Source organism: Corythoichthys intestinalis, chromosome 20, assembly GCF_030265065.1.
Source record: "Corythoichthys intestinalis isolate RoL2023-P3 chromosome 20, ASM3026506v1, whole genome shotgun sequence".
NCBI lineage: Eukaryota > Metazoa > Chordata > Actinopteri > Syngnathiformes > Syngnathidae > Corythoichthys > Corythoichthys intestinalis.
Genome location: NC_080414.1, coordinates 6,120,004 through 6,135,625, shown reverse-complemented (window position 1 = coordinate 6,135,625; position 15,622 = coordinate 6,120,004). Strand labels below are relative to the sequence as shown.

Here is a 15,622-nt window from a genome sequence, read left to right as displayed (position 1 = left end):
CCGGCAATGTCTTTATTTTAAATTCATATACAGGTAGTCCCCGGGTTATGACGTACCCGAATTAAGTGATTTCAACTTTACGACGCTGGAGTCTCGTCTGCCATTTTTGCAAAGCAAAGTAAAGGACCGTCTCTAATGTGCTAGACACAGTAGGATTCTTGTCCAGGTAAATAGATTTTTATATGATTTACTGCTGTACAACATTTTACCGGCAATGTCTTTATTTTAAATTTATATACAGGTAGTCCCAGGGTTACGACGTACTCGACTTAAGTGATTTCGACTTTACGACGCCGGAGTCTTGTCTGCCATTTTGTCTCCAGTCTTTTTTTTGTTTTTGTTTTGATTATGATACTTTTGTTGTGTCATGCATGCTTTTATTTTGGCGCAGGAAGCCTAGAGCAAATGGTACTTCCGCATACGAAGGATTATTTGCGCACACTAAGAAGAGCACATTTGCTCCCACGAAGAAGTTGCACAGCCAAGTGAAGGATGGGAAAGATTACAGCTGCAAGCCTGCGCGCACTTTTGTTGCTTGTGAATCATCCAAAGAGGCAAAACCTGTATAGAACACCTTTTGTACTAGTTATTGTGTGTTTTCACTTGTGATCGAAAATTCGGGTCGAGTTTATGTGATTGTTTTTGATGATGTCCGGACGCTAACTGATACATGCTAATCGTTTGTGTGGATTGTTACTGCTGTATCAGCAAGTAATTATAAATGCAACTTTGAATTGTTGTTACTGAAGATGAAACTGATTTAATTTCATTTTTATTTTAGTACTATTCCGCAAGTGTTGATGTGATGAGCCGCTGAGTAACGTCAGCAAACCACACGGACGTCTGACATCGTCATTTTGAAGCTTAGCTCGCTCTCTAACTAGGACGTGGCTCCAATATCTTGGCGAGGACAGTGCAATAACGTATAATACAAGTTTTTGGATAGTTATTTTGGGATTTAGGGGGTATTTAGGGATACTTAAAGGGTTAATTCCGACTAACGCGGAAATTCAGCATAGGAAGGGAACTCGTTTGTAACCCGGGGACTACCTGTAAATTATATGCAATGACATTTTGTCAGCCACTAGGGTGAGATACTGCCATGCCTGCCTCCCCTCAATCTCCACTAATGAGTAAGAGTGAAAATAATAGCCCTACAAACTTGAGACATCGTTTAAGCAAGCATCCACAAACAAGTTGGAACATGACCATTTATAACCAGCTAGCCATTACCAATTAATTGTTCAGTGGCTATTTCGGATACGCATCATTTGACAAAATGTTGCAATCCTAGTTTAAAATGGGTGGCATAACTCCCATGGCAGCATCCTCTGTACTGCCTAATCTTGTTAAAATGTATCCTTCTCTGAATGAATGAGGGATTTGGGTCATATAAAAGAGGAGGAGCTCGCCTGTAGTTAGTCATAATCTCAGGTTACACTGGAAGATAACAGCTGGTTCAGCAACACTCGTGACCTAAATATTATGTCATGCATCCGAGATGCATACCATTGTCTAGGTCACATTCTGGAATAATGTACAAGCATGTAGCAACACTGTACATGTGTAAATTTAGACACATTTGTATGGGTGTTAAGACTGGTAGGACTGAAACATTTGCACTCATTGAATAATGTGACTTTATCTTAAACATGATGCGAATAGCAGTGAAATAACAAAAAAATACTTCTGAATTGTGAATTAACTTAATACAGTGTATCAACAATATTATCAATGCTTAAATATTTGAACTTGATGTCTTTTTTAAGCTATCTTTGGCACTGTCACCATTCTAAAGATGAAAAGCAGGCCAAAACTATTTTTAAAATTGGACTTGTTTCACTGCTGCCATTTTAAACTAGGAGTTAAAGGATGAAATCCCTGAGGCTTTACACTACAGGAAGACGAGCTAAATAAAACAATGCAATTTCCTTCCCAGCATTAACACGCGCACAGTCACCGTAAGGAGAAGTGTTTGTTTCGATTCTGTCATCCTGCAACGGCATTTGTAAAACACCCTGCGGTTTTGCAAGTTCTCCCACTTAGAAATGATGGGCGGATTTGAAATTTTCATGGTAGGTGCTTGTCCACTGTGAGAGACAATCTAAAAAAAATCCTCCTTTCCTTAATACAGTGCAGTTATACAGTCCCACATGTAGAAAAAACACCCTAAGCAAGATGCTACCACCCTCATGCTTCACAGTAGGGATGGTGTTCTTGGGATGGTACTCATCATTCTTCTTCCTCCAAACAGTGGAATCAAGACCAAAAAGTTCCATTTTGATCTCATATGACCACATGAGTTTCTCCCATGACTCTTCTGGATCGGTCAGTTGGTCAATGGCAAATTTAAAACGGGTGTTGGTTTAAGCAGGGGAACCTTTCGTGCCATACATGAATTTAAACTGTGGCGTCTTAGTGTATGACTAACAGTAAATTTGAAAATGGTGGTCCCAGCTCCTCATTGACCAGCTCCTCCTGTGTGGTTCTTGGCTGATTAGGATCATTAAGACCCTACGAGGTAGATCTTGCATGGAGCCCCAGTCCGAGGGAGATTGGCAGTCATGTTTAGCTTCTTCCATTTTCTAATATTTGCTCCAAAGGTGGATCATAGCAATTGCCCCGTAACTCTTTCCAGCCTTGTAGAGGTCTACAATTCTGTCTCTGGTGTCTTTGGACAGCTCTTTGGGGTGTATGGGGTGGACAGGTGTTTATATGCAGCTAACTGCCTCAAACAGGTCTAAAAGTCAGACTCAAAAGTCCACCTCCATTCCACTTATTTCAGAGAACAAGTGAAGTGGAGGTGGACTTTTTAAAGGTGACTAACAGGTCTTTGAGGCTCACAATTCTAGCTAATAGACAGGTGTTCAAATACTTACAGTGGTATGAAAAGTATGTGAACCTTTTGGAATTTCTCACACTTCTGCATAAAATCACCATCAAATGTGATCTGAACTTTGTCAAAATCACACATTTGAAATGTCTGCTTTAACTAAAACCACCCATTTATAGGTTTTCATATTTTAACTATAACTTTTATGCCTCTCACCATCCTGGAATTTTTTATGCCCAAATTGTGTGATTTGGTGAAATATTGTAGGACTAGATACATTTTGAAACTTTTTTTTTTTCTCAATAAAAATGAATGGCAAGTTTTTGTCAAATTTCCAGGGAACCGTAATTTTTTTCCAAATTCTGTATACAACTTCTATGCCACTCACAGTCCTGGAATTTTAGATACCTAAATTATGTAATTTGGTCAAAAATTGTAGGACTAGATACATTTTGAAAATTGCTTCTTTTTTTCTCCGGAAAATTGCCGTTTACGGGCGAACGGAAAATTTTACGGGGCCGTTTTAAAAAAAGCCTGCGTCGCGCGAAAATTCCGGACGTGTCAATACTTTAACGGTGCCGATCGGTCAAGCGGTTTGGGCTGCGCGGCACGCCGAAGGATTCCTATTTTTTTTTTAAAAAAACAGAATAACATATACCTGATCTTTCCAAAGGACAGACCAGGTAATGAGGATAGTATGCAAACAATGACAGAAGATGGGGGAAATAAGTGGCTCATCATATTTAATATTTTGTGCCCCCACCCCCACTTTTAGCAGCAATAACTTTAACCAGACGCTTCCTTTAGATGCAGATCAGTCTGGCACATCGATCGGGACTAATCTTGGCCCATTGTTCTCGACAAAACTGCTGTAGTTCAGTCAGATTCCTGGGATGTCTGGCATGAATCGCTGTCTCAGCATCTCAATGGGGTTCAAGTCTGGACTTTGACTTGGCCGCTCCAAAACGTGTATTTTGTTCTTCTGAAATCATCTGAAGTTGATTTACTTCTGTGTTTGAATGGAGGATAATTTGTCTTGCTGCAGCATCCATCCTCTTTTTAGCTTCAACTGTCCGACAGACGTCCTCAGGTTTTCCTGCAAAACATCCTGATAAACTTTTGAATTCATTCTTCCATTAATGATTGCAAGTTGTCCAGGCCCTGAGGCAACATAACAACCCTAAATCATGATGCTCCCTCCACTATGCTTCACGAAGGGCATGAGGTGTTGATGTTGGTGAGCTGTTCCATTTTTCCTCCACAATTCAACTTTGGTCTCATCAGTCCACAAAATATTTAGCAAAAATGTCTGGAGTGTCCAGGTACTTTTCTGCGAACATTAAACGAGCAAAAATGTTGTTTTTTTTAGACAACAGTGGCTTCCTCCGTGGAGTCCTCCCATGAACACCAATCTTGACCATAGTTTTACATATAGTTGATGTGTGCACAAAGATATTGGACTGTGCCAGTGATTTCTGTAAGTCTTTAGCAGACACTCAAGTGTTTTTTTTAACCTTTCCGAGTATTCTGCGCTGAACTCTTGGCGTCATCTTTGGTGGACGGCCACTCCTTGAGAGAGAAGCAACCGTACCAAACTCTCTCCATTTGTTGACAACTTCTCTGACTATCGATTGATAACATCCAGAATTTTAGAGATGGTTTTGTATCCTTTCCCAGCTTTGTACAAATCAACAATCCTTGATCGCAGGTCTTCAGACAGCTCTTTTGACCAAGCCAAGCTTCTCATCAAGACAATTCTTACCAGGTGTGTGTTTTATAGTGGGCAGGGCAGCTTTAAACCACTCATCAGTGATTGGGCACACACCTGACTTAAATTGTTTGGTTAAAAAATGGCTTCATTTGCTCTTTAAGTCTCCGAAGGCAGAGGATTCACTTACTAATCAACCCCCTTCTGTCATTGTTTGCATGCTATTCTCATTACAATATGAAAACCTATAAATGTTTGTGTGGTTTTAGTGAAAGCAGACACTGTTTTTACATCTGTGTGATTTTGACAAAGATTAGATCACATTTGATGCACATTTTATGCAGAAATGTGAGAAATTCCAAAAGGTTCAGGTACTTTTTCATACCACTGTACTTATTTTCCTCACTGTATAATGATAAAACAGCTTTGAAATGCTGGCAAAATTCATTTATTTATCACAAAATACAGCATGTTCATTCACGTCTGCTGTGTTTGTGGAATATGTGACGGCGGAATTTGCCACTTGTGTTTAGTGTATTGCTGAAAAAGTCCAGTACAAATGCGACTATATCGTTGTACGATTTCCAGAAAATTTAATTTTGTCTTGTGCTTTGAGAGTTCTTTTCCCACTCCTATTCCGAGGAAAAAACATTTTAAAAAAAATAGTTATAAAACGTAGCCTTGGCCATGAGCGCTACTTTTAAAAGCAATAAATATGAAAAATAACTTAAAGCTAAAAACATTTTCAAGTATCAAAACCCCTGGGTAATCCGTATTTGACTAGCGTTTCTAAAGCTGGTGACAATCTTTCAAGCCACTGCAAGTTCATGACACAAAAGCAACATTGTTGTGTGTTCATGGAATACTACCGGTAAGTCTAGTCACCCTGAGTCAAGTAATACCCAAGCAATTGGCTGTTTTTGGTATATTGTACATAAAAAAATGATTACTTCCTCATCCCGACAGTGAGGTGTCTCTTGGTTAATGCCTCCAGCCTCTTCCTTTCAGCCTCCTCAGCTTTCCTCCTTTCCTCTTTCAGCTCCTTATATCGCCACTTAGGAATCTGCAGCAAGTGCCTGCTTCCATCTTTAGCACTGCTCTTCCTGCGGATCTTTTCAGGCTCGTAAGTGGGCGCGGGGGCCTTGGACACCCTCACTTTGGGGATGGTGAATCCCGGCCTGACGCTGCTCCTCCTGAGCATCATGTGAAGAGGCAGAAGGCTGGTCCTTCGTAGCTCTGTTCCATTATAAGACAACATTCCCAGGCTGGAGGTCCTGACTCGAGGCGCCGCGCTCTGCGTCTGAAGGCTGGCCCGCCGATCGGGCAAGGGCTTGGGAACCAGAGTGACCCGTGAATTCCGGAATAGCCTGAGGTGAGTATCTACCCTGTCCGGATTGATGGCGCTGAGCTCTTTGGCGCGTTGAAGGCGGACAATCTCGGGAACTGCGTAACGCCGTTTGCCCACACTTGGGGGGCTCTCAGGGCACACCTGAAACACAAGTGTGATTACACAGTGGTACCTCTACTTATGAAATTATTGGGTTCTGGAAGTTGTTTCGAAACTTGAAAATGCTGTAAGTAGAGAAGTAAATGGCCTAATCCGGTCCAACTTCCAAGCCCCTCAAAATTCAGACATAATTTTTTTATAAAAATGCATCAAAACCAGGGGTTAATTTGTGCCGAATCCTGCCAAAACAAGATCCGGCACCTCTTGATTTGGCATCCTGTGTTCCGGGACTTATTTGGGCAGATCCGGCACATCTCATGTATAGAAAATAATAAAAATAATTAGGGTACGCAGAGAAGATATATCAATTGGTACCATTACGCACAGTCATGGTTGCACTTCCCATCATGCATTTGGGCAGAAGTTAAATGGCTGCAGTATCATTTACTGAAAGCTCATAAAAATCCACTAGATGGCAATATTTAGTCACAATATACAAAGTCACATTTATCCTTTAAGAATTACAAGTCTTTCTATCCGTGGATCCCTCTCACAGAAAGAATGTTAATAATGTAAATGCCATCTTGAGGATTTATTGTCATAATAAACAAATACAGTACTTATGTACTGTATGTTGAATGTATATATTCGTCCGAGTTTTATTCATTTTTTTCTTAATGCATTGCCAAAATGTATGTGATCGGGAAAAATTATCGGGAATGATTGGAATTGAATCGGGAGCAAAAAAAAAGCAATCGGATCGGGAAATATCGGGATCGGCAGATACTCAAACTAAAACGATCAGGATCGGACCGGGAGCAAAAAAACATGATCGGAACAACCCTAATAAACACAATAAGAGCGGACTGCCGCCACATTGGACCGCTAACTTTTGCTTCTCTCCCGGCCCCCCCTCGCTTCCTAGTACCTCACAGCTCTCCAGTCCCAGCGTCTCTTAATCGGACCGTGCATAGTTACGGACATTACAGTGTAAAATACAATAATAATATGCAAAAATTCTTTTACAGAACAAGTCAGAAAAGCAACAACCAGCGATGAAGGTAGCTGCAGCGATCATGCTAACGGAGGAGGCATGCTAACAGCAGGAGGCTAGCGCCGCAGCAGCTAGCCAGGTTCACGGACAGCCAGCCAGCCGAGCCGAGGCAGGAGGCTGCTACCGTGGCAGCAGCTGGTCAGAAAAAAAAAGAACGACTGGAGACAATATGGCGGACGAGACTCGCAAAGTCGAAATCGAAGTCGAAATGTAAGTTGGTACCAAAATCTTCCAGGATAATAGTGTCTTTGTTAACTTAATGGCTGCCATTGAACTAGTGATAAACTCATTCCAATTCACCCCCCCCCTAATATTGTAGTACTGAGTTAATATTCACAAGGGTACTCACCGTATGACAAGTTACTGCAATGAAAGGGCTCTTGATGGCTGTCGTCACAGACACCAGGTGGTCGATGACGCCGGCGTCCTCGGGGTTGGTGACATTCGCAATGTTGAACACGTCGCGCATGGTGTCAGTCAAGCGCCTCAGACAGCCTCGGGGCTCGCGAGCTTTGGCTACCATTGATGCCAGAGGGGGCCACTCTAGACTGAGAAAGCAACATTGTTGCAATATTGGAGCTGCCATTCAAGTCACACAAGGGAAACTTTGATTTTTACCTGTACGTATCACACATTTGATCCGGAGTTGACCGTTCCATCAATCGGGCCATCACCCAGGCAGTTTCGTAGCGACCGGTGAACAAGGCCCACTCCCTGGCGGTCATTTGACGACCACAATCACGTGCGTTTAGAGTGGCTCCTGAGAAGAACAAGACAAAGGGAAGGGCGTTACATTTTGAGGAAATGAGTCAGAACTGCGATTGCGTTACACTTACAACTATTCAGGGTGTGAATACACGCTAAAACTAAACACTTGCATCTGGAACTGCATGCGAAGATTTGAATACTCTGATGTAGCTCGGTTTTATATTAACACTGGAACTACCAAGGGGTGGATCAGTTGATACAAATCACTTTTGTAACTGTGAAAGAATATTTTATTCATGCTTATAAAACACATAACTGCTGTGAAACTATATTCATTTGTAAGACTATGCTGCACATATATTCCTTTGAACATTTTACAATGGATTTCTGTTGACTGTCTTATCTGATTTGACTCCCTCTTGTACCAGCTAGAGCTAGTTTTCCAAGGTCGTAACTCAGGATGTTTTTTTTAGCTGAAAATCACCAGGGTGAGTTGTAATAAGTTTCATTTTTGCTTTCGTAGGAGGTATCGTTTCATAGTAAGCAACGCCCTTTCAACAAGCATATAGACTAGGGCTGTTAAAATTATCGCATTAACGGGCGGCAAATAATTTTTTAAATTAATCACGTTAAAATATTTGACGCATTTAACGCAAATGCCCCGCTCAAACAAATTAAAATGACAGCACAGTGTCATTTCCACTTGTTATTTGTGTTTTTGGTGTTTTGTCGCCCTCTGCCGGCGCTTGGGTGCGACTGATTTTATGGGTTTCAGCACCCATGAGCATTGTGTAATTATTGACATCAACAATGGCGGGCTACTAGTTTATTTTTTGATTGAAAATTTTACAATTTTTATTAAAACGAAAACATTAAGAGGGGGTTTAAAATAAAAATTTCTGTAACTTGTACTAACATTTATCTTTTAAGAACTACAAGTCTTTCTATCCATGGATCGCTTTAACAGAATGTTAATAATGTTAATGCCATCTTGTTGATTTATTGTTATAATAAACACATACATACTTATGTACCGTATGTTGAATGTATCTATCCGTCTTGTCTTATCTTTCCATTCCAACAATGAGTTACAGAAAAATATGGCATATTTTATAGATGGTTTGAATTGGGATTAATTACGATTAATTATGATTAATTAATTTTTAAGCTGTAATTAACCCCGATTAAAAATTTTAATCGTTTGACAGCCCTAAAAATTATACAAACTTTACTGAAACAAAAAACATTAAGAGGGGTTTTAATATAACATTTCTACAACTTTTACTAACATTTATCTTTTAAGAACTACAAGTCTTTCTATCCATGGATCGCTTTAACAGAATGTTAATAATGTTAATGCCATCTTGTTGATTTATTGTTATAATAAACAAATACAGTACTTATGTACCGTATGTTGAATGTATATATCCGTCTTGTGTCTTGGCTTTCCATTCCAACAATAATTTACAGAAAAATATGGCATATTTTATAGATGGTTCTAATTGCGATTAATTACGATTAATTAATTTTTAAGCTGTGATTAACTCGATTAAAAATTTTAATCGTTTGACAGCCCTAATATAGACCCTTGACTTTTGTATTTTCGTTGTACTTTTGCGTGATCACAGCTCCTGACTGGATCACATCATTGTACCCTTGATGTATATGTATTGTTTATCTATTTAGTCTTCGAAGCAGGCAATCCTTGGCTGAGTCTGATTCTTTTCTCTCATTTGAGCTATTTGTTGATACTTGTCTCGGAGTTCAAACGTGAACTTCACCGACAATAATCAGAGAAAGATCATCTGACCCTAATCGGCATATCTTTTGTGAGCACTCTGGTCCTCATTAGTCATTTCCATTCACACTTGCAAAACCACAGGGTTGGATTGCGCCAATTAGCATCTTGAGTGTTTGCAGGGCAGGGCGGCCTTGGCTTTGTTGGACAGTGGACCGCTCAGGCAGGCAGTCGGGCGGACAACCTTTTTACAGGTTCCAAAAGCTGCAGTTTGCCTACAAATGTAGCTTGTGTTTGCTGTGATAAAACAGCTGTTTGGGCTGCTGTGTAAAGTTCTTTGGTCATTGTGTGCTTCCACATAACAAACTGTGAACTTTGACAACTGAATGTTGAACTTGTCAAGACATAGTAAAGGTGCTTGATGGGATTTGTCCCAGATGTTTTAATGCTCAATTTTCTACAGTTCTGGATGCTAGTTGTAGTTTCATGCCACATGGCCCTCTCATCATTTTTACACTAACCCAGGAGTTAACAAGTCTGGATTTGCAAATATTCAAGATGCTAATTGCAGCTATCCAGAGTGAAGCCCCCCCTTCACACCTAGGGTGTTTGATTGCTTGTTTGAGTGGTCTATTGTTTGACAAAATCAAGTACAGTAGTCAGTTTGGTATCGGGGTCATTTGGCGCCTTTCTGGTATTTCTTGATAGCCAAACCCCCCCCACCCCCTGGTATTTCCAGTGTTAAATAGTAAATGGACAGTACTTAACCCTGTTGTACTGAATAAATGCATTTTTAATATTTCATATTCTGTAGCACAGAACATGAATTTTGATGGTTATTTACCGTACGTTTTGTACTATAAGGCGTGCCTGACTATAAGCCGCCCCCCACCAAATTTGAAAAGAAAATGGCATTTATTCATGGATAAGCCACACCGGACTATAAGCGGCAGTTACGCCAAAAGTTATCAACCGGGAACATTTTATTTGACAACGGAATCATACGACTGTCAGAAGACCAAATGAACCACCATGAAGCTTTGAACCAATTGGCTGCAAAGCTTCATTGCTTCAAGAAGCTTCATTTGGCCATCACTACTCCCTTGGGTGAGACAGTCAACCTCTACTGCCACCTGCTCTCAACACTGTTGTTGTCCACCATGCCTCTTAGCATGCATTTACAGCGCTACAGATGTAAATAACAATCAAAATGCATGTTCTGTGCTAATTATTTCTTCAGTTACTGTTCCAGTTGTTTCATTAATTGCTAGTTATGTTATTTGGTAAAACTTTATTTGACAGTACCGCCATAAGACTGTCATTAGACAATCCTAATCATGACATGACACTGTCATGAGCATTAATGAATGCTTATAACAGATGTCATTTAGTGTTATCTGGCAAATTATCTACAAATTACAATGCATGCGAGAAGGCATGTATGAGAAAAAGTGTTGACAGCAGGTGGCAGTAGAGGTTGACTGTCTTCCCCAAGGGAGCAGTGATGGCCAAATGAAGATTTTGAAGCAATGACGCTTTGCAGCCAATTGATTCAAAGCTTCATGGTGGTTCATTTGGTCTTATTACAGTCCTATGATGCCGCTGTGGAATAAAGTGTTTCTGGTTCAAATCTTTTGGTGCGTTGAGTCTGACAATTACGGTAGTTGGTGGATTCATGAGCTGTGTGAGCGTTCTGTTTAGAAGGCAAGGTAAGGCAAATTTATTTATAGAGCACAAATCAACACAAGGCAATTCAAAGTGCTTTATATCACATGAAGATCGTAAAAATCACATTAAAATCAATAGAACTTAAAAACAAAGACAATCGAAATAAGAAATAAAATTATACATAAAAATGGCAAACAGAATGAAATATATAGACAGTTATGGATATGCAGTCCTAAACAAAAGCGTTTTTAGCCCTGATTTAAAGGAGTTAACAGTTTCAACATACTTCAGACCTTCAGGTAACTTGTTCCAGAGGTGAGGAGCATAATAACTAAATGCTGCCTCACCCTGCTTGGTTCTTGTTCTTGGAACATACAGTAGACCGGTTCCAGACGACCTTAGGGGCAGTGTTGGGAAAGTTCATTTTCTACATGAACTAGTTCAAATTGCAGTTCACAAATTTTAAAATGAACTGTTCAGTTCATAGTTCATAATTCAAAATTTTGAACTAAAGTTCATGGTTCCAAAAAATGAACTTTTGTTGTTCAGTTCTTTTTGTTCGCCAAAAATTGTTGCAAGCTATTACTGGCAGTGTCCATATAGAACCACAGACAGCAATTCATGTATCCTTTTTAACACTGAAACTATTTGTCGGATTCATCTTCATATTCAATTTCAAATCCTTGTCCAACCAGGGTTTACACTAGCAGTGAGGGGACAGCCCTCAGATTACTGGGATTTCCATAATGCTTTGCTGCCACTCATTCAGTCCACACATTAGCAGCTCTACAGCTTTTATCTACAGTATATTTTCATAAGCATAAGCAAAACCTTGCTGTTTGAATGTTCTTTATTGTGACAACAAAAACAAGACTGAACAAGAACACCGAGGGGGGAAAAAATCAACTCAGGCATATAAATGCAAAAGAGATCATTGTAAACTGCATTTAACAACAAAGCAAAACAACAAACAAAACAACAGTTAACAACAAAGTTAAAGTGCCAACATAACTCTGTACTAACTCAATCTAAACAACAAAATTTGAGGTAGGAGCCAGGCTGAGGTAGGAAACTGAGGCTGTACCTCAAAGTGCAAAACATTCCCAATAAACACTTATTATTTTTGTTTCCTTACTTGTTTGCTCAATGAAAAAAATGTCTCATCGCACATGCTCGCAGTCGCAGATACCTAGCAAGGCTTGTCGCATGCTTTATTTCGATGTGCCGTTTAAGGTCGGCTAAAGACGTTACCGACGTACGGACGGTCTTCAATCCAGGTGGACAAAGTTTACAAGTAAACGTTATATTTTTGCCATCCGGGTCGGTACTGACTTTTTCGTAAAACTCTTTTAAATGCTGGTACTGTGTAGACAATTGCTCTGAGCGGGCCGGGTTTCGAGAGCTGCCAGCTTCTGTGTCCATGCTGCCGTTGTTGTGATGACGTATTTGCTTAAACAATATGGCCGTGACAGGCAGCTTGGGTTGCCAGGTTGGATAATTTTCTGCTATTAAGGTTAATTTTTTTATTGTGTGTTTTTAGCCTATGGCTTTATATGCAGTTTTGTCGGTAAGGCTCTAAATGTGATGAACTCATGAACGAAGTTATGAGCACCGCTCACAACTGCTAGAACGAGCGTTCACAGTAATGTTCGTGAGACAGAAATATGATGCGTTCAATTCACGTTCGCCCAAAATATGAACGCGTTCATGCACAACACTGCTTAGGGGTCTAGATGTTTCATACGATTCTAACAAATCAAGCATGTATTTTGGTCCAAGGCCATTAAGTGTTTTGTTGACGAGCAGTAGTATTTTATAGTCTATCCTTTGACTCACTGGAAGCCAGTGTAACGAGTTCAAAACCGGTGTAATGTGGTCCAGTTTCCTTGTATTTGTGAGGACTCTAGCTGCAGCATTCTGTACTTGCTGCAGCTTCCTGTCTGATTTTTTTTTATCAAGACCTGTAAATCTACCGTTGCAATAGTCCAATCTGCTGAAAATGAATGCATGCATAAGTTTTTCCATGTCTTGTTGAGTCAGAAGGCCCTAAGTACTGGCTATATTTTTTAGGTGGTAATAAGCAGATTTAGTGACGGACTTTAGATGGCTATCAAATTTTAGGTCTGAGTCAATAATTACGCCAAGGTTTCTGACTTGATTTGTAGCTGTAGGTGACATTGTGTTAAGGTGCCTGCTTATCTTTGACCTTTCCTTTTTTGGCCCAAAAATGATCACTTAGAAACATACAAAATGATGAGCTTGGAGCTTAGGAGCTACAGTGGGGAGAACAAGTATTTGATACACTGCCAATGGGAAAACCCATTGACAGTGTATCAAATACTTGTTCTCCCCACTGTAGGTTGAAATGACTCTTTTAAATATCAAATGTGGCCAAACCTGGAATAGAAATACTCCTCACCTGCCATCATGAGCGAGCGGACACATTCAACGCGGCCCTGCATGGCAGCTTTCATGAGAGCGGTGAAGCCATGACAATTTCTCCTCTCAATGTCCAAGCCTGAGTAGTAGTTGAGCAGATAGTTGGTGATTGTAATGTGACCTGAAGAAAAGACAAGACACAAAGGAGGACATGATTCGAGGCATTTTAAAGCGTCGTTTTGCATCATTTTGTCAGTGTTTTAGAGGATGACTTACCTGCCTGCGCTGCGGTGATGAGAGCCGTGTTCCCCTCGCTGTCCTGCCAGTTAGCATCCACGTACGGACACTGAGATAACGCTATGACTACGTCAACATAACCTTGGTAACAAGCCACCAGCAACCCTGTCTGAAATGACAAAAAGTGAAAATGAAGCGGAATCCAAACACCGCAGCGGTAGTAGGCAAGGACCTCTGTGAATTTATACGACATGTTTTCACTGCAAACCGAGACATGTTGAACTCAGCGGAAAAATAAGCTAGAGTCCTCGTCTGATGTTACGCGCCAGAAAAGGAGGTTGTGTTTGTATGCGCATGTGTGAATGTCACTCTGTGTGGGAGTGGGAACTTATGTTTGCCTTGGTGATGACCCACGAAAACTCAGTTGAGAGTAAAAGTAAAAGTTGGCTACATTAACGGCTGAGTCATAAGCCAACACAAACAAGGTTGATGATGGGCGAGTACAAGTTTACTTCTTAGTCGACTTTTCATTGGTTCACACTTTTAGCTCTTTTTCTGTTTATTTATTTTTCGATTTGACCATAACATAAGGAAAATTATAAATTGTATTCCTTGTACCTATAGTTTTACTATATATTTCAACATTCAGTCATAGTTCCAATATTTTTTTAATATACAATATTCACGCATTTACTTTACAGATGCTAACATACTGTATTATCAGTATTATAGAAGTTTCTTAGGTTAACGGGCAGTAATTATTTATTTAAATTAGTTACGTTAAAATATTTGACGCAATTAACGCACATGCCCCGCTCAAACAGATTAAAATGACATTACAGTGTAATGTCAGCTTGTTACTTGTTTTTTGGTGTTTGGCGCCCTCTGCTGGCGCTTGGGTGTGACTGATTTCATGGGTTAGTACCATGAGTGAGCATGGTGTAATTATTGATATCAACAATGGTGAGCTACTAGTTTATTTTTTGACTGAAAATTTTACAAATTTTAATATAACAAAAACATTAAGAGGGGTTTTAATATAAAACTTCTAAAACTTGTACTAACATTTATCTTTTAAGAACTACAAGTCTTTCTATCCATGGATCGCTTTAAGAGAATGTTAATAATGTTGATGCCATCTTGATTTATTTTTATAATAAACAAATACAGTACTTATGTACTGTATGTTGAATGTATATATCCGTCTTGTGTCTTAATAATTTACAGAAAAATATGGCATATTTTATAGTTTGAATTGCGATTAATTACGATGAATTTTAAGCTGTAATTAACTCAATTAAAAAATGTAATCGTTTGACAGCCCTATATAAAACATACAATAACTACAATTTTCAAGCAATAACTACAATTTATGAATTACCAATTTTTTTATTTAAAAAAAACCAAAACAGTAATTGCTTCTGTAGTTGATTGCATTATTGTTTTTGTTATACGTCAAGTAATGTATACAAATAAGGTTGACTTTACATTTAGTACAGAATACTGTGATCCCTCGCTACGTCACGCTTCAAACTTGGCGCCCTCAGCCCATCGCATTTTTTTTTCAATTTTAAAAAATACAGTATTTTATTTAAAAATGTTCACATATGCACATGTAGACATGTACAAATAATTGTTTTCTTTTATACATATCTCCTTTATATCATAATTGTTACATTTGCAGTGCTTAAAAACCATTTATTAAAATAAACATAAGGCCGAAAACACAGACAACGCTGAAAAAGCAGTTTCTGCTCTTGCACCCTCTCTTTAAAATAAACTGCTGTATTTTAAGCCAAAAGAACTGTTGTGTTTGATAGAACAATGTCTATATGCTGCCATAGCAGTTT

General features: G+C 39.4%; 1 protein-coding gene across 1 annotated transcript in view; it reads right to left on the bottom strand.

The window, feature by feature from the left end:
• Positions 1-5,487: 5,487 nt before the first annotated feature.
• ankrd33ba (ankyrin repeat domain 33ba) overlaps positions 5,488-15,622 on the bottom strand; it is a 33,038-nt gene continuing 22,903 nt past the window's right edge. The window contains exons 2-6 of the mRNA XM_057825070.1: positions 13,812-13,941; positions 13,576-13,716; positions 7,661-7,802; positions 7,392-7,590; positions 5,488-6,030 (exon numbers count right to left, since the gene is read on the bottom strand). Of these exons, the coding sequence (XP_057681053.1) occupies positions 5,488-6,030; positions 7,392-7,590; positions 7,661-7,802; positions 13,576-13,716; positions 13,812-13,941 (1,155 nt within the window). The remainder of the gene's footprint in view (positions 6,031-7,391; positions 7,591-7,660; positions 7,803-13,575; positions 13,717-13,811; positions 13,942-15,622) is intronic.